This window comes from Rhinatrema bivittatum, chromosome 9 (genome assembly GCF_901001135.1).
Source record: "Rhinatrema bivittatum chromosome 9, aRhiBiv1.1, whole genome shotgun sequence".
Classification (NCBI taxonomy): Eukaryota; Metazoa; Chordata; class Amphibia; order Gymnophiona; family Rhinatrematidae; genus Rhinatrema; species Rhinatrema bivittatum.
Genome location: NC_042623.1, coordinates 255,881,756 through 255,906,414, shown reverse-complemented (window position 1 = coordinate 255,906,414; position 24,659 = coordinate 255,881,756). Strand labels below are relative to the sequence as shown.

Sequence of the window (24,659 nt, the reverse complement as noted above, 5' to 3'; positions counted from 1 at the left end):
GCCATTAGCAACAGTAACATGGAATAGACTTAGTTTTTGGGTACTTGCCAGGTTCTTATGACCTGGATTGGCCACTGTTGGAAACAGGATGCTGGGCTTGATGGACCCTTGGTCTGACCCAGTATGGCATTTTCTTATGTTCTTATCAGTCGATTGCATGATCTATCTGGCAAGCATACCTGAGGGGGTACAACAAAGTTGTGGATTTCCTGGAAACCTCCGACTGGTCAGAGGACCTGAGCCTTTGACACAAGATGGTGGAATATATTGCACAGGCCAAGCAGCGCAGGTCATCCCAAGGCACAATGCAAACCAATCTAATGGGTTAAGCCTTTTTTGCAAAGGTCTAAGGTTTGCCCAACCCGGTAAGGGATTTCGCAATTAGGTGTGACCTTACAGGTTGGGGCAAATACAATCCACAAGTCCCTGACGCACGGCATCCTATCCTACACAATCACCTGCTTGCCCTATGGCACTGTTTGCCTTTGATGGTACTGGACCATTTCGAATTGGTCTTATTCCGAGCCGTCTTTTGCATTGCACTCTTTGCTGTATGTCGCATGAGCAAATTAGTTGCGTGGTCGGTTGTAAACACGACCGTGCCAGTCTCTGTGCTTCCGATGTTTCCATCACCAATGAAAAACTGACTTTCCGGATATGGAGATCTAAGACCGATCATCTTGATCGGCGGCGTCAGTCACACTCGATGACGTACCAGGTCTGATTACATGTCCCGTTGCCAATGAGACGCGCTATCTGGCACTCAGGTCATCTGGGGGATACAGTTTCTATTGCATTCCAGCTCACTCCCTTTGAGCAAGTATCAATTTAATGCAATCCTTAAGCGCACCCTAGATGTGGCCGGACTGAGGTCAGAACAGTTTTGGAACTCACTCTTTCCAAATTGGTGCAGCCTCCAGTGCAGCGGCATCTGGTTTGTCAAATACCACCATTTAGTGTATCGGCAGATGGCGCTCCCCGGCTTACCTGGCCTATATTAGACAGGTAATCGGATCACTGGGACTTGGCTCACCTTAGCGATTTAGGTCAGGAATCTACAGGCAGGGATTGTCTCCCCCCCCCCCCCCCCCCCCCTTGTGGCAATTTCTAACGCCTTCTGTTTTTCAGGCCCCCACCTGCGATGTTGGGTGATATGGATTACTAGACTCTTGGTTGTGTTTTGGGCAGAGCAGCACACACAAAAAAAAATACCATTGGCGGACAGCTGGGCCTAGTACTAATGAACAGGATAGTGTGATGGCTGGGTCAGAGGGGCATGCGTTAGGATCAGCTTGTCCCCTTGCTGAGGCAGCAAGTAACAAAATTTGCCCCTCCAGAGGTATTAATCATACACTTTGGAGGTAATGATTTGAGAACTACACTGGGGTGCCTGCTCATGGACAATATGAGGAATAACATCACGATCATCTTGTCCTTAATGCCCTGCACCAGGCTTTTTTGATCAGAGATCTGCCGTCACCAATTCCAGAACTCGCCACTCTGGGGGCGGTGGATGAAGAAATTAAACAAGTAGATTGGCTTGCACACAAGACACCACGACTGGATATGTGTGGATTGCATGGAGTTGTTCTGCAATGATGGGGTGCTTCTCTCGGATATAGGACAGGATCTGTTCTTGAACAATTTGAAGTGTGCTGTGCACAGGGTGTTGTTGGGCTCCTAGTCATTGGCTGTAGTGTGTGTGTGTGGGGGGGGGGGGGAAGGTCCCTGATAAGCCGTACGGCTATCCAGGCCCTATGGTGGGGGTACCCGAGTCAGGAGGGGGTGGGGTCACCAGTTGGAGGCAGTGCATAGCATGTGGTATACCCAATTTCAGTGCAATGGGGCTGTCTGTCGCCAGGGCCCGCTGGACCCGTAATGGCGGCAGACCGGATGCCCCCATCCTTCGCTTGGGCAGTCAACTTGCTTGGGCGAGACGGGTGACCAGCATGCCCTGACAATAACTACCTCCCGGAAGGCAGGGCCTTGCATGGTTGTGGCGTGCACCGGTGCCGGATGTGACCTGCTGCCTGCGTGGAAGGGGGCACTCTGACAGCTTTATCTATGTTATGACTTGGGTGCATTGTAGAGGTTGTATATTGTTATGAATAAAGCCACTGCCAATTTTTACTCCATATCTGGTCTCTATAATACTTTGAATATGTGAGTGTGTGCTGCTGTCGCTTCCCCCCTCCTTTAGCAACAGATGGTTGCAGCCTGCCCAGTTTATGGGTCATGCCATTTGGAATGAAAGGAGGAATTGATTAGAAGATAATGGGATTCTTGATTATCTAAACTATACTAGATTTGCATGTCCTCTAGTCTAGTACATAAATGGGACTCTAAATAAGTTTTCAGAGTGGTGAACAAGATGGCCAAAATTTCTGAAAATAGATATAATTTGCAAGCACTGTACATCCAGCTGCCATCTTCTTTCATGCATTTTTTTTGTTTACACTTAATCATCCTGCATGCTCAGATATCTGCTCCCTCTCCCTCTATCATGTTTCTGTTTCTTTTCATTTATTTCTTTTATGTGATACCATTTTTAAATGTGTATTATTTTTAAATATTTTTATAGTAGTATTGGTTTATGTACATTTTATTTCCTATGATTTTAGTATACAATTTTTGTAGCATTTATTTATTACAATTCTACTAGTTTGATGATAGATTTGTATTGTTTCTTGATGGGGACTAAGGATAATCATTTATGTAATCACCCCTGATGTAGACATCTTGTCGAAAAATGGCCATGTAGTATGTATTGGATCCATCACTGTGTTTATGTATTTATTAAAACACTTATATTCTGCCTATAATGAACATATGCTAGGCAGATTACAACAAATCAGATTTTACATTTGATTTTTTATTTTTAATGTATTTGTATTTATTGATATTACATTTATAATTTTAAAAACATTTTTAATTTATTTAATGTTATATTTATTATCTTCTTGCCCTTTTGTGTACCACTCCTGTTTTCATTCTTATTGTGTGGTTCCCATGGTTCCTAATTATCCCACCGTTTAATTTGCATGGGGTGGATGAAGAGGTAAAGGTACAAAGTCCTAGAAATCAATTCCCATTCAATGGAACTGCTAGGATGTGACATCTTATAGGAGGATTTTAAGCCTTTTCTTATTTCTTTTGTTCTCTTTCTCTCTGTGAAGAAGAGGATGAAGGAAGCATGGCTTTTGAAAGCTGCTCACAATGTATCACTTACCACTTTATTTATTGACCTCTTATTTTCACATATCTAAGTGGACTTAATGACACCTGTGTTACCTTTTTCTTTTAAGATAGTAACAGTCTATTCATGTGATGTCCTGGTATGTTAAGGTCTAGAAGATGTCAGAATTAAGCAAGGTTTATAATCAAATGACATAGTAAGGTAACAAATCATCACAAGATTTACGAAACATACCAGCAGAAAATCCTATAATGACAATGATCAGGATGATGCAAAATCTAAGTAGGTCACCGAATATCATCTACAAAAAAAAAAAGGCCATAGTTTAAATTCTGAAGAAAAGATTAGCACCCCTACAGTATGAATGAAAAATTCATTCTTATCTAATGCAAAAATGTTTTTACTTGAACCCATAGCCCCATGCCTAATTTTTTATTTTTTTTATTTTTTATTTATTGCATTTTATTAATTTTACAAGTATCCACTTGTTATAGGAATCATTTAAGTACAGCTAGACAAGAATGTACATATTGTTATCCATCAAATTTACAAATATTAAACTCTCTGCACTTAAAAAATAGAGGAAATACGGGAGAGCTAGAGCGCTTTCATCAAGGTAATATCTAATTCGTACATACTGGATAACCTAAGCAGAACCTCCATACAACTGTACCAGTTTCACCAAACAATGGGTTTTTAACTAGGTGTGGAGTGGGTATCCAAAAAGGACCTCAGCTGGCGTGATTCGAAAAAAAACATATCTTTACCCTTGGTGAAATAAACAACATTTACACGGAAATTGTAATTTAAGTGTAGCACCCTTTTGGAGCGCTTCCACCTTCATATTTAGGAATGATTTTCTCCTTAATTGTGTTTGCTTCACCAGGTCAGGATAGCACCACATTTTTTGGCCGAAAAAGAAAGCTTGACTGTTTCTAAAGTACTGTTTGAAAATATTGTTTTTATCCATTAGGTAAGCAAAAGAAACTAGTAGCAGTCTTGGTTGGGGAAACTACCATCTCTTGGGATGACTCCAATAACGTTGTTAAACTGGGTGGTGCTTGATCTTGGTCTTACAAATTATCTTGATTTCGATCATTTGCGTATAGGTAATACAACTTAGTAATAACAGGTTTTATTTCCTCGGGAATTTTCAATGTATGAGAAACATACAACTTAAATAAATCCAGCGGTGGTATATTTCTCAAAACAGGAAAATTAATAAACCTTAGATTGTGTGATCTAAGGCTATTTTCTATCCTTTCCAGTCTTTTATCCAGATCTCCATCTTTCTGAGTTATAGCTGCTTGTGTTTTTTCAGTCTCTAGTAAATGAACCTCCATTTCTTTTCTATTTTTTTATTCTGAGAAGCAATTTCGTTTGCATTTAAATTTACTTGCTTTTTGACATCCAGCACTTCTTTTGTAAGTCCCATTATTGCTTTTTCCAGTGATTGCAAGGCTATCCTCTGCCCCTATCCCATACTCCATAGTATATAGTAATTTATTGTATACAATTATATATCTTTCTTTCTCCCCCTCTTTTTTTCCCTCTCCCAGTTAAGGCAACCTTGTTATAATGTAACTTTTATGCTCCTTCTAAATATCTGTTGTTGAATTGTTGATTATAGTTCTGCTTAGTTCGATGTAAACCGAGTTGATTTGATCTGTATCAAGAAAGTCGGTATATAAAAGCCTTAAATAAATAAATAAATATCCAAATTGACGATAGAGTTATTTCAGCCGGCTGTACTAATTTTTGTTGCTTTGAAGATTCTCGGCTCCTTTTCTACCCCCTCCACACGCTGCTAAACCTAAGCTGCTGCCAACGCCCAAAGACTCCAGCTCTCCAGCAAAGTCCAGCCCCTCTCCTCCAACTCCCCCCACGGGGCTTTACCTTCACTCGTTGCTCTGAGATGGTAAGCAAATACGATATTTCTCTCTGTCCGACCACTCCTGCCTCAATTCGGAGACCTTCCGGTAGGCTAACGGTCTCCTGCTGCCAATACTCTGTCTCGGGCTGGCGGCTCCGGTCTCTCTGGTGATCCGGGGGTTAAAGATATCCCGGTCAGGGGCGACGGCACGCGCTCTTCGACCGATCCTCCAGTGACCTGCACACCGGACGATATTGGAGGAATCGCTGCAAAGAAGCTTCCTATTCAGGGTTGAGTGACTTCCAATGGTGTGGAGGAGCTTTCCCCACACCGTTCCCTGGCTTTCCTTTTGGTGTGAGGCATAATTCAACACGGAAATAGAAAAATTCCAGGAGCCTCTTGCTAGCATACCTGCTTAGGTCGCCATCTTCCCCATGCCTAATTTTGCATGCTCCAAAAATAGTATATGCTTGTTATCAATTGCATTTTATATATGCCAAACGATGCAAATGATTGTAGCTAGATCTGCATTCTTATCTTGTCACTGCAGAAAGGCAGGGAAGAAACTACAAAGAGATGTATTTTATTCAAATTACAATTAGTTTCAAACTTTGGTTTCATGTCAGTTCACTTGACAACTTAGGGGTAGATTTTTAAAGTTAGGCGTGGGCGTAGATTTGTTCATGCCCGAGGCAGGCATAACTTGCGCGCACTGGCCGGCTGCCGGCACGCCATTCCCCGGCTCGGGGACTGGTTCGGAGGCCTCGGCCCCGCCCCCGGTACGCCCCCGAATGCTGCGCTACCCCCGACATGCCCCGATATGCCCCTGACATGCCCCCAAGCAAAGCCCCAGGACTTACGCTTGTCCTGGGGCTTTGTGCGCGCCGCCGGCCTATGCAACATAGGAGCGCTGGTGCACAAGTTCCCTGCGCGCATAAATCTGGCTGGATTTACACGCGCAGGGCTTTTAAAATCTGCCCCTTGCATTAAATAGAATTCTGGATCCTACGGGCATATCTGGTTAATAAAATCACATGCTCAGTTTAAAATGCTTGTGCATCACTGATGCTCCAGGCACAATGACTGAAAATTTAATTTATCTTACTGCATCTGTCTATTCACTGAAAAAATTCAGAAGCTATTTTGACTATGGTTTTATGTGGGGCTTGATTCAGACTTGCAATACAGAAGTCCTTAAGGCTAACTATAAACATAAGAAGTGCCTGCTGGCTCAGACCAGTGGTCCATCAAGCCCAACATCCTGTCTCTGAGAATGGCTGATCCAGGTCATTTGGAAACACCCTAATGGAGGAGAACCCTTCCTTGTTGCTCAGTCCCAGAAAGATATTATCAGAGTTACTCTGGTGCTGGGCATGCAAATACGTTCTGACAATGTTTCCAAGGCTGCTGCTGCTGCCTCTGCCATGGTGCCGAGGGTTAACGTGGATATTGGCCTCATGGGCGAGAGTTTGACTGAGGATGAGGGGAGGGGGTATCCTGGCCCCTAGCCCTGGCCCAGCATGCTCAGTGCAGGGCCTGGCTGCCCAGGGTGAACCAACAGGTGTTGGTGGGTGGGCGGGAATAAAAGAAAGCTGGGATCTTAGCCCTGGCCTTTTTCGTGGCTCCTCACCACAGTGTGTCCCACCCTTTCTGTGGCAGGGATAGAGGAGAATAAGGGGAGATAGCACCTTTTTGGCACAGCTTTTCTAAAACTGAAGGATCAGCTGGGCCTGTATGTCATTTTGTACCTACTGTTTGCTTGTTTGTCAAATTCCAGTAAAATTGTTGCAGTTCATATATGATGATGACTTATGGCTGAAGCGACCCATTCACATGCTTTTAACAGGGACAGACCCTCTGAATTCTGCTGAAGTGAACAAGATGCAAAACTTTAAAGTTTGGGCAGAAGGTCTAGCTACTACTTGCTCTTATGGCAGGGGAGGAGACCTTAATTACCTACACCAGAAATTGAAAGTGGGGAGGTCGGGCCAATCGCAGCTGGATTGGGGGCCTTGTGGCCCACAAAGTTAACTGCTCCTTTGAAAGTGAAAAGAGGTCAGGACTGTTCTTTGCCCCTGCTGTGCAGCGGGAGGGCCACCTCCCATGGCCACATGGGTGGGTGACCACCAGAATCAATCAAAATATCCAGATTTAATGATAAGCTCAGATGAATCCCAGCTGAGTATCATGAGAAAATGGATTTAAGTAGATAAAGCTGTGGCCAGGTGCTTACCCATAACTTGAAGCCTATGTTTTGTGTTTCAGGGAATTGCATGAACGTGGGTGATTAGTGAGGGAGGAATGGTACACAATTATGGGAGCCCCTTACTCCAGCTAAACAGGGATGTGTACTCTGCAGTGCTATGCAAGTGATTTGAATAGTTTCTCCAGGCTCACTATAACATGGGTGGGAAATGTTCAAGCTGGCCTCAGTACAATGTGCCCATAGATGCAATGAACCCATGGCCTTTGCATCTACTTTTTCTGCAGGCAGATTTTTTGCAGGAAAACAGTGCACACTGCACACAGATCAGGAAATCTCATCCATACACACTGTTTTCCCAACCTTGCCCTCAGTGCAACTCTGGAAAATACCTCCCTTCATTCTGGTGGAAAGCAGACGTGCCATGGAATCCACCACAGACAGGGACGGATTTAGGTTTTGCCAGACAAGACACTTTTGGTGCTTCTAATTCCTCATCTCCAGTAAGATGAGGAGTTAGAAGCTGATGAGCAGAACTGGAAGACAGCCAGCCTATTGCCCTAAATGTTTGCCGCCCTAGGCACAGGTATAATGGGTGCCCATTAGAAATCCAGGGAAGCCCACATGGACTTTAATGAAAAGATTCCAGTTCAAGTACCAGAGCTTCTGGATTCTGTTACACGCCCTGTCCGCACCCATCCCTGCTCACCTTCATGGTTCCTAAGCAGGTCCTGGGTCGGCCTCCCTAGCGGCAGCTGCTAGCACTTCCAGGCCCCAGCGACCTGCGGCGGTGGTCGCCGGGCCTTCCACTGCGCATCAGGCCTCCCGCCAGAGCTCAGCATCTTGGCCACGCCCCTACGTGCACGCGCGGGCAAACCGCCCAGCCTCTTGTAGGGCCAAGGGCGGATCTTAGCTCCGCGGCGTGCCCTGATTGATTCTTCATTATAAGGAAGTCCCTGCCTACACTTCCTTGCCTTGGCAATCTGGTCGGCTTATGCTAGATTGCCTCCGCGCTTGTACTTGCTCCTGTCTTGTTCCAAGTCTCATTCCAGGATCCTTCTGTTCCAGTTCTGTTCCTGCTTTGTTCCTGCTTCCTAGTTCCAGCGTCCTCCTGTTTCTGTTCATCTGTTCGTCTCCCAGGTAGTACCTCCGGACTGACTCTCTGGTACTGACCTCGGCTTGCTACTTTACCCGTCTGCCTGCTGCCTGTCTTCTGACTCCAGTCTGTTCCTTGACCTGCCTGCCTGCCACCTGCCTCCAGTGATTGCAAGGCTATCCAAATTGATGATAGAGTTATTTCAGCCGGCTGTTCCTAGCCTTGTTATCACCTACACTATTCTGGTCCTCCTTGTTCCACCTGACCTCCAGTCTCGAACCTGACCGTGCTCCCCTCCTGTCTGTAGGCACGCCGAATTTCCACTCTCCCAGGAGACCCTGCGAGGCCCACCTAAGTCCAAGCGGCCTGGGTCCCTACGGGCTCCTCCCGGGGGGACCTCGGGCTTCCAGTGGTGAAGCTCTTCCTAGCCTCTATCTCCGTCCGTGCTCCGCCCCCTGGAGGCAGTTGCCTCCTGGTCCCTTCCAGGAGGTGGATCTCCACTGCCTCAGGACAAGGGTCCACCCCCGAGTGCAACAGATTCCCTCAGTGTGACTTCTAATTCATATTTGATGCATTTGCTGGTTGAAATCGAGTTTTCCCCTACTTGATTATTGTGTAGTTGGAATTTAAATGAGAAACTTGGCATGCATTCTGCATTTTGCTGATGTTTCTTAGACATTAGGACAGTTGGTATCATCCAGTTGTCTGAGAACATCAGCTCCAGAAAAATGCATCCTAAGACTTTAGATTGTGTTTTCACTGTACAACTACTAAAAAGATAACTTTCAAAGATCACACGGCTCCATATACACACATATATGGGCATTCAGCGATCTACTAAAGTATTTTATAGCCTGTGTGTATTTGGTCTATGCAGTTGTAAAATACGTGTATATCCACCACCCAACTTATGCACGTATGTTTCAGTCCACGCAAATATTAGCAATTCTTTGAAAGTGGGTTCTTTCTCTACCTATTTCATAAACATATAGGCATATATTTTAAGTGCAAAAAAAAGATACCTTGTATGCATAAAACCTTGAATTCCATGAAAAAACAGGCATATTTTAAAATGTGTGCATACTTGAAATCACCAGTTGCCAATAACTACCAGTTCACAGAGATCCTCCTACTACTACTTCATCTAATTCACCCACCCAACAATAGTAAACAAGAAAGAAGTCTGATTTTAATTGTGATAGTTAATTAGATGAAAAATCATGCAAATAAACTGCCTAATGTATTTGCATCAAGAAATGGTTACATCAAAATAAATTATCCCTTAACACCAATAAGACTGAGTTTCTCTTAATTCATCGTCCTCATTCTGTCCCATTAAATAACACTCTGTCCATTGCCAATCATTCTTTTTCTCTAAATAAGCCTGTTAGGAGTCTTGGGGTTCTTTTAGATGAAACCCTTTCCTTTAAGCCTCAAATCAAAGCAATTGTTAAAACTGGATTTTTTAAACTTCGTTTAATCTCCAGTCTTCGGCATTTACTGTTTTCAAATGATTTTCATTCAGTGATTCGTGCTATACTGTTTACTCATTTGGATTATTGTAACTGTCTTTTGATAGGTATACCAAAAGTTCGGCTTTATCCGCTCCAGTTACTTCTCGATGCAGCTGCTCGCCTATTGTCAAATTCCAAACGGTATGATCACATGTCTCCTGTTTTATCCAGTTTAAACTGGTTACCTGTTTCTGAACGCATTAATTACAAGATAGCCATGACAATCTTCAAACTTCTTAGCCCTGATTTTCCAACCTGGGCTAATGCTTTGCTTCGCATTTATAAGCCCACGCGAAGTTTAAGATCTTCTCAACGTTGTTCACTTGAGGTATCTTCTGTTCATTTAGCGCATCTATCTACCACTAGAGAGACATCCTTTTCGGTAGCTGCCCCAGTGGTCTGGAATCTCCTCCCTTTTGAACTCCATGCTATTGATAATTTGAAAAAATTCAGGCGAACTTTGAAAGACTTCTTGCTCCACCGTGCTTTTGATATGTGTTAAATATATTCACTTAGAGAATAGCCACTGCCATTAGCAATGGTTACATGGAATAGACTTAGTTTTTGGGTACTTGCCAGGTTCTTATGGCCTGGATTGGCCACTGTTGGAAACAGGATGCTGGGCTTGATGGACCCTTGGTCTGACCCAGTATGGCATTTTCTTATGTTCTTCTTATGTTCTTATATATCCAGGCATTCTAAATTAATTGCTTCTTCTTATAGAAGTCTGTGATTATTGCTTATAGAGTAAGTATGATTTTGGTGATTCTGAATATGAGTAATGTTTGTGGATATTGCTAAATGTTTTCAACAATTGCTGATATGATTGAATATGGGTAATGTTTGTTGACATCGACCAATGTTCTCAATTATTATTTACATGAGATTCATGGTATGTTTTTTATGATATATGTTCTATAATCATTTTATGTATGTTCTTATTGTAAATCGCCTTGACCTTTTGTGAAAGGCGATTAATAAATGTTAATAAAAATGAAAAAAAAAAAAGAAATGAAAATGCATAAATCTCATAAAATAACAGCTTATGTGTGAACCTCTTGGTCACAACATCAAACGTCCCTCGACTATCCCTTTTTCTGCTCAGGTAAATGTGCACACAAAACCAAAAATATGCAAGTACTTTTCATGTTTATAAAACAGCATGTGCACGAATACAAGCTACTTATGCATGTATATGCTAATTTTATGCACTTAACTCCTTTGAAAATTGAAAGTGTGTAAAAAAAAAAAAAAAAAAAAGGGACATACAACTAGTAAACTGGTATTGTATCAAAGGGAGAGAGTGGTTCTTTCCGGGTATTCATATTCACTTACATCCAACTGGTTAACAGGAATGTGAATGCAAAAAAGATTTTTGCTTTGTTTCGTTTATATTTCATTTGTTTCTCGTAATTTTTTGATATTGCATTTAGTTTTTATTTAGTTTTTAGTTAATGCTGTTTACAAATAAGTGTGCATATAAAATGACAAACTGACATTTTGGGATTTTTTTCCTGTGGTTTCATCTAGATATTGGCATGAAATGAAGGACATGTTGACATTTCTGATGTTATTTCAAACTACTGCACATCCCTGTTGGTTAATGATAGTGATTTGATTAAATCCAAGGCAGCACTTGGGTCCATCTTCTTCCAATTGTCATAAACAGAGTAGAGTGTGATATTGAACACTTAACAAATACAAATCCCTACACACATTTTTACAATAGATGCTATCATCATTACAGATAGAATTGACTAGACAATATTTTCTCTTCTAGGATGTTCTGAGAGTATTTGAAGTCAAATTCCATCTGTTTCTGTATTAGGTGCCAGCATGATTCTCCTTTTCACTTTGCAGTATGTATACTGATACATAAAGAGCCATAAAAGAAGAAACTGAGAAAAAAGTGCTCATGTTCTCCATGGCACTGCAGCATTTGAGGACAGAGACATTTCTTCTTAGCTCTGTGCCACACTGGTAGAAATACTTTTATAACTAACCTTTTGAATCATAATGCATAAGGGACCGAGAAAATTGAATCCACGGGCAAAGTAGATCAAATTGCACCAGGCACTTATAAGAGCCATGGGCATTACAGCGGTTTCTCCTGTGCTGTTTGAAACCCTCAGTATTAAAATGGTCACTATGAAGCAGGCGTAGAGCAGCCTGAAATGAAATCAGATGTAATTACAGTACTGTTATTTTAAAATTGTACATTTTCTCTGCAAGGAAGTAGACACTAAAAAATATGACATAACAGGGAAGTAGCAATATCTTACTCTGAACCAACAGATCTGACAAATGATTAATATTGTTCAGTGAGAATTTTTATGTTTATCATTTGTTAGAGGTCCAAAAGAAAGCCAAGTTCCATGGTAAATGATATTTAGTAATGGCAAACAACATTTTCATTTCTTTTTAGTAGACAAAAAGCATCTTACTATAAAGGTGAACATGTTAATTGGGGGAACAATGCAAAGGATAGGTTTGCATTTATCTGGACATGTCTCAAAGTAGATTTTGCATACACTTTTTGATTGAATAATGAGTTGATTATAAAGCTGATTACATAATTTTCCTCCAAATTTTAATATATAAAATTTGGTATCCAACTCCAGGAAAATGCTCAAGGCTTATGATTAAAGGACCATCACATAGAGGACTAATTGGAAGCTCGTAATGGTTGCTATATCGTTAATAATATGTTATAACCATAGATTCATAAAAATTATGAGTAGATTTTAAAAGTGTTGCTCGCATAAAGACTGCCACAAACGCATATTTGTGGGCTGAATGTGAGCCATGCAAATTTTAAGAAGCCGGCAAGGGAGCGTGTACAGGCATGTACGTGTGCCCAGAATAAGGAGGTGGAAAAGGGGCAGGTCATGGGTGTTCCAGGATGGATCCAAAACTGACACACGTAACCACAAGTTTTATGCAGGCAATGCATGTATGTTGCCTGTGTAACTATGCTACTGCTCCTCATGAGGCACAAGAGCCTGAGGGAGGGAGGGAGACTGTATAGGGTCAGTGAGACTCTCTATATAGGTACCACTCTAGAGGGGCACTTTGAATCGGATGGGTTTTCAGGAGGTGGGTTGGGGTTGGGGAGGTGTTGTTACAGACACATTCAGAGGTATTCATAGTAAAATTGACATCAGTAAAGAACTATAGTCCTTATAAGTGATTGAAAAGTCTAACGAGAAGTTGATTTATTTACTGCAGTGCTAGCTACATTGTACAAATTCTTTTACCTCTAGTGGTACCTATATAGAGAGTCTCACTGACCCTATACAGAGGTGTGCACTCTCTCTCTCTTTGTGTGCAAGATTACATGCATAAAGGCTGTAGAAGTACATACGGCAAAAGTATTTTAAATGCTACGCACATGCTTTATAAAATGAGGTGTATTTTTGCTTGCACCGCAATATGTGTGTTCCTTTTAAAATTTACGTGGATGAGTATAGTATGGGCTAAAGATTTGGCTGTCATTGAGATGTGTCAATTCATACCCTGTATGATGATCCCTTAGCTAGAAGCCTAGCACACTTTCCTGGAGGTTTAGTGGTACAAGTTTGCACGTATTAATGTTAAGGGTGAGTTATACAGCAAATATTGATGCTTTTTGAATGTTACAATAGATTTTGTTTTGGTATTGTAAAGTTCAGAGATCATACGCAATCTAATGTCTAATGTTATTTTGGAAAGGTTTTTCTGAAACTAAATTTGGTGCTTTTGATAAGCTTTCATGCATATCATTCTGAGCAAATACTTACATAGTAACATGAAATGGTCCCCCATTTACCGTGTTTCCAAAGAACTGCCAAGGCCCTCTCTTCATAAGCCCAGGAACCTAGACCAAAAGCAAGTCCAGATTTTAATAGGACCATGCACATTTTTTTTTTTCCTGTGGGAAAAGGTAAAGCCCCATCAACATGCAGGTTTTGTTTTTTTTGGATAGACAAAATCAAAGCTTTGAAAGGTCAGATAGTGCATTACAAAGACTCTTATTTTAGTTTCCATGTTGCCTTGTTAGGGTATGATGCATTGTGAACAAGTGTACATTTGATACTTCAGTTTAGGAAATGAGAAACCTGTAAAAAGGGAAAATGACAAAACCTTGGTGCTTTTTGCCTCTGTGGAAGAATTCATGAAAAATGTCACCTTCCTCAGATATTCTCTGTAGACAAACAGGACAATTTCTTAATAGGAAGAGGCCTATATGGTGAATTCATAAATTGCTCTTCATTACTAATAAAAGGCAAAAGCAGACAGCTGAATTTTAAATGCCCGGCGTACATAAAAATCGATACTTACACGCACAAAGGCCGGGTCCTGATCAAGGACCAGGCTGGGGGGCACAGTCTGGGTGGGGAGGGGCAGGACGAAGGTCAACTGGGACAGAGTGGCCTGTACCATGTATACTCAATCCTCCCCTTGGGGACAGAGGCTATGGTCTTATAAATAAATATCCTCAGCCCTCATTGGCTACATTTGGCAGAAGACCTGCATACAGAACAACAGTGCCAAAAAACTCCTGGTCCAGCCCAACCTACCTCTGTGAACAAAATCAGGAATGCTCCCAGGACTGTTAATATTTCACCAGCCAGTCGGATAAAATCCTCAGGTGCAGAATATGCTTCCTATGAATTAAGTGAATATGCCTTTTCAAATTCATGAATGTTGTTTATATATAGTACATATAGAATTAAGATGAGAGAAAGCATAAAAGTACTTAGATCTAGATTAAAACGGTGACATAGTGCCCCTAACACCTGCTAGGAGGCTTAATCTCACCATAAAATAAACCTTCCTCGGGTAGGGAAACGCCTACGGTGCCTGAAGGTAATCTGCTTTGAAGAGTCACGAAAGGAGGAATATAAAAATAATAACATTTAAAAACAGTAACATTCCTTGAGCAACCAGGCACTTAACTTGTGCCTGGTTGCTCAAGCATCTTTGTTGAAACAAAGATGCTCGAGCAACCAGGCACAATTTGCTATGAAAATATAAATTTAAGGCCATGCCAACATTTCTGACTTCAAATTCCGAGAAGAAAGCTTTCTTACTTTTAGGGGTTTTATGACCTTGATGGTTACGTCACCTTCAATAGTTATTGATTTCAGGGGACGATACAAGCAGCATGCCGTCAGAACGACTATGTACAGAATGTACAGCAGAGTCCAGAACAGAAAATATTTATAACCATAGTGGGTCCACTTGTAGTGCAGAAGTTCCTTCACAGGGGTTACTTCCAAAAGATTTCTTGCCTCAAAGCAAAAGAGAAATAGATGCTTTTGTGACAACAAACAGTACATTTCCTGTGCTAGCAGCAATTGTAAACTACTTTTTTGGCGTGCAAGCTGCGGTGCGTGGAAGTGTGTTGTACAATGGAACTATGAAGAGTGAGGCAAGGCGATTTGCTAATTTTCTATTCAAAACTCTGGACCAGCTTTGGCATTTTTATATGGTTGAAAAATGGGCTACCTTTAGAGAAAACAAGGAAATGGATATGATAGAAACATTTTGCCTGCCAATCTATTAATCTCTGGGAATCAAGCAGGTTAAATATGACAAAGGTGTGAAGTTATAGCTGGAGAATTAAAGTCTTTGTAGTTTGTAACATTTTTTAAAAAGACCAACCAAAAAGTAGCAGCATATGACTGTGGGACCTTATAGGCCTCTTCTTTAGAGCTCGAAAGCTTATATACTACAACCAGTGATTGATTTAGCACTGCTGGTACTGTTGCTCCCTTCCCACTGCTGGACAAGGGATAACAGAGCAGATCTAAAGCATAACCTTCTTTGCTCTGCTCTATCTGCTTCAGCTTTTCTTTGCTGCCTGCTGTGTGCTCTTGTGTCACCTCTCTCCTCCAGAAGGGGAGGGGAGGGGCTGGAGTAAAGTAGAGAAGGTTTTCATTGCTCTGGTCCCTTCCAGTCTCAGCCCCTCCCCTCCTGTTCTCTGCACTGAGAGGGGGAAAAGCTGGAACAGGAAGCAGTGAGACTAAGCATAGATGATAGGTAGCAAATCTTTTGCTGCCCTGCTGCCTCCTTCCCCCATTTCTGCCACCCTAGGCAGAGGCCTAGTGTGCCTATTGGCAAATCCAGGCCAGGCTACAAAATCTTTATGTTGGTCTGTTAAAAGAAATCACAATTTGTAGACAAGTCCAATTTTTGCCAAGCCCAATATGGCTACTAGACCTCACCACCATGATTAGGTTTAATGTGCTCACTTCATTCTTCTTGCTGTTGCAAATAATATCCAAAACAGAATTTCTGTCATTCCATGTATCAATTCCTGTTAGGTCATACAGAGTAGTTGTTGCAGGTCCAAATGTCCAAAAGGCTTGCTGCTGTTTCTTCATTAGGTGCTGAAACATCTGAAGAATCCGGCAATGTTATCAAAATAAATATTGTACTAACCCAAGATAATATCTAGCAATAATGAGATCATAAGAACATAAGAAATTGCCATGCTGGGTCAGACCAAGGGTCCATCAAGCCCAGCATCCTGTTTCCAACAGAGGCCAAACCAGGCCACAAGAACCTGGCAATTACCCAAACACCAAGAAAAACCCATGCTACTGATGCAATTAATCATACACCTACACCAATGCAAGGGACAACTAGTGCTCTGGTGTTGCTTATGTACGGTGGCTATGTTAAAGGACTACCCATTTGGTGGGTGCCCTTATCTTTCGCCCCGTCTATTATTCTTTATTATCTCAATTTTTTGTAAATCCCTTTTTTTTGTTTTTAGTTTTTTAGAACGTCAGTGATTGTCATAAAAAACCCCTAATTGCCCGTTTTTTCGAGGCGACCCGCTATTTGGTGTATATATACTTATCCAGGCAGCCGTCTCAAATTCTTCTCACGGGTACGCGTCTGCTAGCCCGACATGGGCCATGTTTCGGCACTTCCGTGCCTGCTTCAGGGGCTACGGGTGGGGTAATGCTGTGTCCGAACAGGTACACAGTAGCTGTTTGAATTTCCAACTATAAAAATTAATGCAATTAATAGCAGTGGCTATTCCCGAAGTTAACTTGGACTTCTCCAAGAACTTATCCAAACCTTTTTTGAACCCAGCTATACTAACTGCACTAACCACATCCTCTGGCAACAAATTCCAGAGCTTTATTGTGCGATAAGTGAAAAAGAATTTTCTCTGATTAGTCTTAAATGTGCTACTTGCTAACTTCATGGAATGCCCCCTAGTCCTTCTATTATTTGAAAGTGTAACCAAGTCAAATTTACTCGTTCAAGACCTCTCATGATCTTAAAGACCTCTATCATATCCCCCTCAGCCGTCTCTTCTCCAAGCTGAACAGCCCTAACCTCTTTAGTCTTTCCTCATAGGGGAGCTGTTCCATCACCTTTATCATTTTGGTTGCCCTTCTCTGTACCTTCTCCATTGCAACTATATCTTTTTTGAGATGTGGCAACCAGAATTGTACACAGTATTCAAAGTGCGGTCTCACCATGGAACGATAGAGGCATTATGACATTGGTAATCAGTCAGGTTTCACTTCATGAAGCAGCCATGCATTTTTTTGTATGCCCAAAGTTTCTTCCAAAAGCTATTATTATCAATATTCAGGTCTAGCCACCATGGCACAGGCAGTCACTCTACAGGGTAGGGGATCTGAGTTCAGAACGCCCAAGGCTGTTGAGGACAGCTGGGCCAGGTAAACCTAGGCCCGAGTAGGAAGGGAAAGTGCCTATCATTACTGAGCTAATAAGCAATGCTGAGGTTGGGTATCAGAGTACTGAGGTTTCATCTCAGATCACTAAGGGTTCCTGAATTGACAGAGCATACCATCGAGAAAGGGGCAACCACAGAGACCACTGGGAAAGAAATGGGACAAAAAAAAAGCCCCCCCCCCACACTAAATCAGGGGTGGCTAACCTCATCCTCGAGAGCCACAAACAGGTCAGGTTTTCAGGCTATATCCACAATGAATGTGCATAAGGTAGATGTGTGTGCACTGCCTCCATTGTATGCAGATCTCTCACGCATATTCATGTTGGATATCCTGAAAACCTGGCTTGCTTGTGGTTCTCCAGGACCGGAGTTGGCCACCTCTGCACTAACGGTTCAATTTTAAAAGGGCCTTGTGTGCACCACGCACATTTTTGGTAGGGTTCAGCCATGTGCGTGACCCCCATTATGCACCAAAGTGTTGGGCCTCTCCAAAGGGGGCAGGCTGGGGGTGGGCGGGGACAGTGCCAGTCGACCCTGTCTCGGGGGGGGGGGGGGGGCACATGCCAGCAGGAGGACAGCACACTTAACATACATCTGCTCATCAGAGCAGGTAAGTTACAGAACAAAAAAAAAATAGGGTAGGTAGGAAGGGGTTAGGGGTCGGGGTGGAGAAGGGAAAGGGGAGGAAATTTAGGTAGGGGGTTAGGGAACTGGAAAAAAGGCCGATTATGTCCTGCGCATGCGGGTTGCGGGTCACCTGCACGGATTTTAAAATCCAGCACGTTATAAAACCGGTGATCTATGTGAGCGTGCTGGGACTGCGCGCACATGGACACGCGTGCACGGGTCTTAAAATCAACCCCTAAATGTTCAGGACTTTATTGAATGCAAGGGTAGGCAGCTCCAGTCCTGGAGGGCCACAAACAGGTCTGGTTTTCAGGACCTATGCAATTAATATGCATGTTTGCATATAATGGAGGCAGTGCATGCAAAATATATATCATGCATATTTATTGTGTACATGCTGAAAACCAAACCAGTTTGTGGTACTCCTGGACCTAGCCCTGATCAAGTGTTTCATAAGACCAGAATCCTGTATAAATCAGGTCCTTAGTTTCAGACTTTTAAATCTGAAAGATATGATAGATTTGAAGGCTGTTCAAACAAGCCTATCAATAACCATATAAGCAGTAACGTTACATTCTGTATTCTTTATTCTATATTGTATATATTGTTCTACATATTTATTTTATATATATTGTCATAACACATATCATTTAACTGATCTTCTTACCATTGTTATTCCATATATTTACTGTTATTGTTGTTCCATATATTTACTGTAACTCAACTGTTCCTCTCTCCTTCCTCTCTTCCAACCTCCAAGTTCCTGTAACCCTCGTTCTTCGTAACTTACTACTTACCACTTCCCTTAACTCTATCAGTAGCTCTCTAGCTATGATTATTGTTAAGTTAAACTCCCACGTTTGATGTGAACCGATGTGATATGACCTGTGTCATGAATGTCGGTATGGAAAAGAATTACTTAAATAAATAAATGAATAAATGTGCTTTCAGAATGAGTGTAGGCTGGGGATTTTAGAAGGGTCACATTTCCCCCCATAATTGAGCAGTGACTAAAAGGTCCAAAACTTGATCCACTTAGGAATGGAGTCTGTAGCTGCAATTGTGGAACAGTTTTACTCTGCCAAAAGTATAATTATCTAAAACAAAACCTGTAAAGCAATTGTGTGAAGATGGTATCTTGATAAAGATTGACTATTCCTAAGCTGTATAAAGGTGTCATTTCTACCAAAATCTGTTGTAGATTTTTTTTAAAGATCTAACTTATTGGCTAGTTAATACTCTAATTTAGAGTATATATACATTGCAGCATGATTTAAGCTGTTTTTCTTTGTTTTGTTTACAATGACAGAAATGCAGAGCTTTCATCTTTAGGTCATAAATTTAAATAATTTGGGGTCAGTTGATACCACCTGAAAGATCTTTGGTTTCCTGTATGAGCTAAATTGATGCTTTCAATCTGGATCTCAGGGCAATAGGCATCCACATTATTACATGACCAGAGCTGGATTTAAGATTATGATGCCCATAGGCAGAAGACCGGGGATAGGATGTTTTCTCCCCAGAAATCAGAGCATCTCAGGTTTTGGGCACCTTCAGAATCTGCCACCCTCGGCACTTGTCTATGTTGCCTCTACCTAGATCCAGCCCTGGTACAAGACACTATCACATCTAGCATTAATCAGACCCCTTGTTAGCAGAATTAGCAGAGCACCCAAGTGGAATAAGCTTGGAAACCGAATTACCCCCCAATTCCTAGAGGTAATCCCTCCAGATCAGGGTTGAGGAGCATTGGCAAGGAAGCATGGGGAATCTTGCACTTGATTCTATGTGCATGCTGATTATTTTTCAAGATATAAACTATTTCATTAAAGTTTTATAAAGGCTTATCCTACTTTTATTGTTAAATATTCATAGCAAATGAGTTATGTATTATGCATCATATGTTATTCTTACAAAGAGTTTCTATACTTGCTTAATATGAAATAGACGCACTGCTTTTTATGCACAATACCTCTTACTGCATACAAAAGTACAAGTGGGCTGGGAAGCCTAGTGGCTTAGTGGCAAGCACTGCATATTGCCAAGGGGATAACCTGGGATTGATTCTTGCCCTAGGCTAGGCTTCTGTTTCTTGGGCCACCCAGGCCTAGAGATGGTACAGAACTACCCAGTGGGTGGATGAAGTCTCAGCCATTTATATGCTAGGATGACTGCTCTAAAAATGATTTCTTTATTGAGACTCTTTCACCTAGTAGGGGATGATTAAAGGTCCCTGAAAACATGGCTTTTTAACTCTGATTAGGTGTTTATTTTATACATTCTGCAGAATCTTTAGACTACTGAGGAGTTAACAACTAGGATGATAGTTCATTTGGTTATTTATTTGTATTTTAGTGTTTTCTATTTACATTTCAGTAAGTTTAGGATACTTTCTTATTATCTGTGAAATGTTGATTTCAGTGTAAGTTATGTCTTGTTATGTTTTTCTAATGATGGTGGTGTTTTTATGTTTACTTGCAACCTATTTTGGGAGCTCTTTGTAAAGATGGGGAAGAAAACAAAATCAATTTTTATTTATTATTTATTTGTGTTTTTCTATACCGGCATTCACGGGAGTTCGTATCATGTCGGTTTACATAAAACAAGGGGTGATCAATACATTATAATGTACATAACTAAAACATAAGAGTATACATTACAGGAGTATAACAAGTGCACGGAAGAAAAAGTTACAATAAAACAGGGGTTATTCTAACTGGGATTAGAGTTAAAGGAAAGATAAACAGTTTAGCAAGAAGTAAAACATTGTAGTGATTGATTGGTAGTGTCTGATTCAGTTTAGAAGAGAATGTTCTATTAAATAAATGTTCTATTAAATAAATATTCTATTTGATAGAAAATGTTCAGTCATGTTCAGTTTTAATCATTTAATCAATAAATTGATTAAATGATTAAAACGAGTTGCCAGACTTAGGGGATACATTAGCCGTGTTCTGGAGGGAGAGGCAGTTTATGCCCCCCGGACCAAGGACTGTCGTTGCAATGTCTGGGGCTGAGTTGGGACCGGAGAGGAATATGAAAATAAAGGGGGGAGAAAACCTCAGAGAGTTGTGAATAAAGGCTCATGGGACCAAACCGCGCTCTTTCTGAATGAGTTGGAAGCCCAAAAGAGCAGGAGGAAACTATCACTCTCTACCCCCTCCCCAAAATAAAGAAAGTGAAAGAAATGCTTGTCATGTTTGGCTTGAATAGTACTGGAGATGTACATTAACACAATGCCTGAGAGCAGAGCGTGCAAAAATACGTTACCACTATATTTCCTTCATGCGCAGCCAGTTTCAGGGGAGTAAAATCCTGCTTGTTCTTAATGCTTTCCAAATGGAGAATCTTCTCTTTTGGAACGAGAGAAAGCAGATAGTCGTACATTTTACAGGCCATGTACTTATTAGGATGTAGCACCAGCATGTGGAGGACAGTATTTCCTGAAACGAGAGGAGACCCAGTGATTAGGAATTGGTCTGAGCTCACTATCATTTTGATTGTTATTTATTATTCTTTGAATGCCAGATAGCGCACTTAGTCCTAATACTGTCTTCCCACAAGATGAGGTCATTTGTTACACAGTAGGAACAAACTCCTCTTAAAGAACTTCTTAAGTGCAAGCTTGGTATGCTCGAAGGACTTTAGAGGTCACTTAAAGTGTCAGTCTGAACTTTGTTTATCCAGAAACATATTTGTCTTTTCTGTATCTATATTTGGCATGATTCCTTGCATGACACAAAGTGAGACTGAATGCTAGGAAAGCAAATACTACATATTTCCTTCTGCTACTCTTGAGTCTACACCAGCCACCTTCATACTGTGACCCCCTTCTTTTATGACTTTCTTTCCACCACTAAGTACTTGCTACTTTTGTATCAGCCAGATTATATTTTGCAAACTCTGATATAACAGAAATAACCAAACCACAATTTCACCAGAAGTTTCACTAGAAACATAGTATCATAGTAAATGTCAGCAAAAAAAAAAAAAAAAAGAATCAAGTGGTCCATCCAGTGTGCTCAGCAATCTTTGGTTTTTGTTTTATTTTTTGGTATATTCTTTGGGTAGTTGTTGCTTCGTGCAGGTTATCATTTAGCCACTAGGAGTCCTCTGTGCTTATCCCGTACTCTTTTGAATTCCATTACCCTCCTTGTCCTCACTACCTCTGCTGGGAGGAGGGCGTGCCAAGCATCCACCACCCAGGGTATCCGACCCATTGGCCGGTGCCATTAAGATGGCACCGGCCGTCCATTGCTCCTACCATGTGACAGGGGCCGGCCAATGGCACGGTTACCCTGTCACATACTAAGGGCAAAGGGCCATCGGCGCCATTTTGTTTACTGGCAGCTGACGGCCCGAGAGCGGGAGAACGCTCCCGGGACCCCCACTGGACCACCAGGTACTTAAATATTTGGGGGGGGGGGTTTGGAAGGGTCCGGAGGGTGGGGGGATACTAAAGAACTAATTTTAAAGGGTTGGCTGTGTTTTTGTAAGTGCCCTTTCTTCCCGCCCCCCCCCCCCCCCATAACAATAAGAGAACCCACGAAATTAATCATGGGGTTTCCTATTGCTATCGGGGACCCCCTGATATTTGATGAGATTGAAAATATCGTCCGATATTTTCTATCGGCAGAAAAACGATTCACATCCCTATCAGACACTATCACCCCAAGGTCTCTGTCCCAGCCCATGCACATCAGACTTTAAGCCCCCATCATGTACATCTCCTATGGATTTCTGCACCCCAAATGACTCTACAGTTCTTGGCATTGAATCTCAATGGCTAAAACTTAACCACTCCATAAGTTTTACCTAGATTGCTTTTTATTCTCTCTGCTCCTAAGGTGTGTTCTGGAGCAGTGCTTCAAATCCAAGGCAGAGCTAACAAAAATCAGCCTGGGGGGTAATAGGCTAAAAGAGCTCAAAGAAGGAAACTCGGGAGGGGGGGAGATGAGGAGGCGCCAGGGGAAACTGTGCGTCCCTAGTGTCTCCTCGGCATCGGGCGCCCAGGAGAGGAGGCTGTCAGTGCGGGTTATGAAACGGACACTCAATATAAGATCCATTTTCTTTCACTACTGGCACAATATACACGGCCTGGACCGTATATGTTGTGGGTGTGTATTGGGCGGCCAGAAATTATTCATTTATTTGTTTGTTTGTTTTTAGCAAACATTTTTGTTTTTATGATTCCACTTTCTGTGGTCCCTCCTACTTGGTATAGCAATGATACTAACAGGAGGGATCATAGAAAGCAGGAATTTTGGGTTTTTTACAATGGCCTTAAGTGTGGCAGATCTTTATGCCAGTCCTGGGCTGGCCTAAACTTTGCCATGTTGCAAGGGCACATTGGCCACGTGGGAAATATTTTTTGATGAGTGCTATTAGCTACCTGCTCAATTGGACGTGCATTTTGAACCTGATAATCCCCATTTTGCAGCGGGGGTTATGGACGCTCATGCAATCACGTATTGAGCTGTGCGCTGGCCACAGCGCATGGTACTGAAAGCGGGGCCCAGCTATCCATGCCCTGCATACTGTCCACAAATTACCACACTCCAGGGCTCATGCTATGTCTAGGAAGTGTAAGAACCATTATTGGCTTTTCTTGCTGTGAGGCACTGAGAGAGCAGAGCCCAGGACTGGAAAGGATCAGAGAATCAGGAAGTGGTGACTTTTCTGTGGCACACCTGGTCAGGTCTGAAGGTACACCAGTGCACTATGGCACGGTGGTTGGGAAACACTGATCTGGAGAACAAATACTATGAAGAGGTGGCAGATTAGTCACCAAGCACTAACGAAGTTTTAGATATAAAGTCAGTAAATAAACCAAATGCTCATCCTAACCTTACTATACAGAGGATACATTTCAAAAATAAAATATATATCTCTGTCTGTCCAGTCTAAATGCAGATACAAAATATTTTCCTACTCTTATTTTTCATACCTTGTGTGTCCTGTGAGTGCAGTGGGGCTCCACTTTCAACTAGAAGCTGAACCACTTCCTCATTGCCAATGCAGGCAGCGAAAGACAGGGCATACTCTCCTGGAGAAGCATAAACATTGTATTAGTGCTATATGTCAGAAACATTTAGACAAGTCTACATTATCAGCACAATATCATTATTATAACATGCTTTCATGCAAGGCATACTGCAGAACTGCTGAGTTTTGCTGTGAAACTAATTAATTAGATAAATCTTTCTCTTTACAGTTCAGGTCCCATAGTTAGCATTAATCAAGCTATTTTGGAGGGGAAGACACTTGGAGTCCCCTTGGGGTAGTAATTTTGACCTTTGTGGCAGCAGTGGCTAATTCTGGTACTCAAGAGCCACAAACAGGTTGGTTTTCAGGATATCCACAATAAATATGCATGAGATCAATTTGCATGCACTGCTCCTTTGAATGCAAATATATCTCATGCATATTCATTATGGATATCCTG

General features: G+C 41.8%; 1 protein-coding gene across 1 annotated transcript in view; it reads right to left on the bottom strand.

Moving 5' to 3' along the window:
* LOC115099641 (transient receptor potential cation channel subfamily V member 6-like) overlaps window positions 1-24,659 on the bottom strand; it is a 70,487-nt gene that overhangs the window by 12,367 nt on the left and 33,461 nt on the right. The window contains exons 5-12 of the mRNA XM_029617372.1: window positions 24,162-24,260; window positions 21,485-21,657; window positions 16,119-16,265; window positions 14,955-15,155; window positions 14,442-14,528; window positions 13,662-13,738; window positions 11,886-12,051; window positions 3,431-3,497 (exon numbers count right to left, since the gene is read on the bottom strand). Of these exons, the coding sequence (XP_029473232.1) occupies window positions 3,431-3,497; window positions 11,886-12,051; window positions 13,662-13,738; window positions 14,442-14,528; window positions 14,955-15,155; window positions 16,119-16,265; window positions 21,485-21,657; window positions 24,162-24,260 (1,017 nt within the window). The remainder of the gene's footprint in view (window positions 1-3,430; window positions 3,498-11,885; window positions 12,052-13,661; window positions 13,739-14,441; window positions 14,529-14,954; window positions 15,156-16,118; window positions 16,266-21,484; window positions 21,658-24,161; window positions 24,261-24,659) is intronic.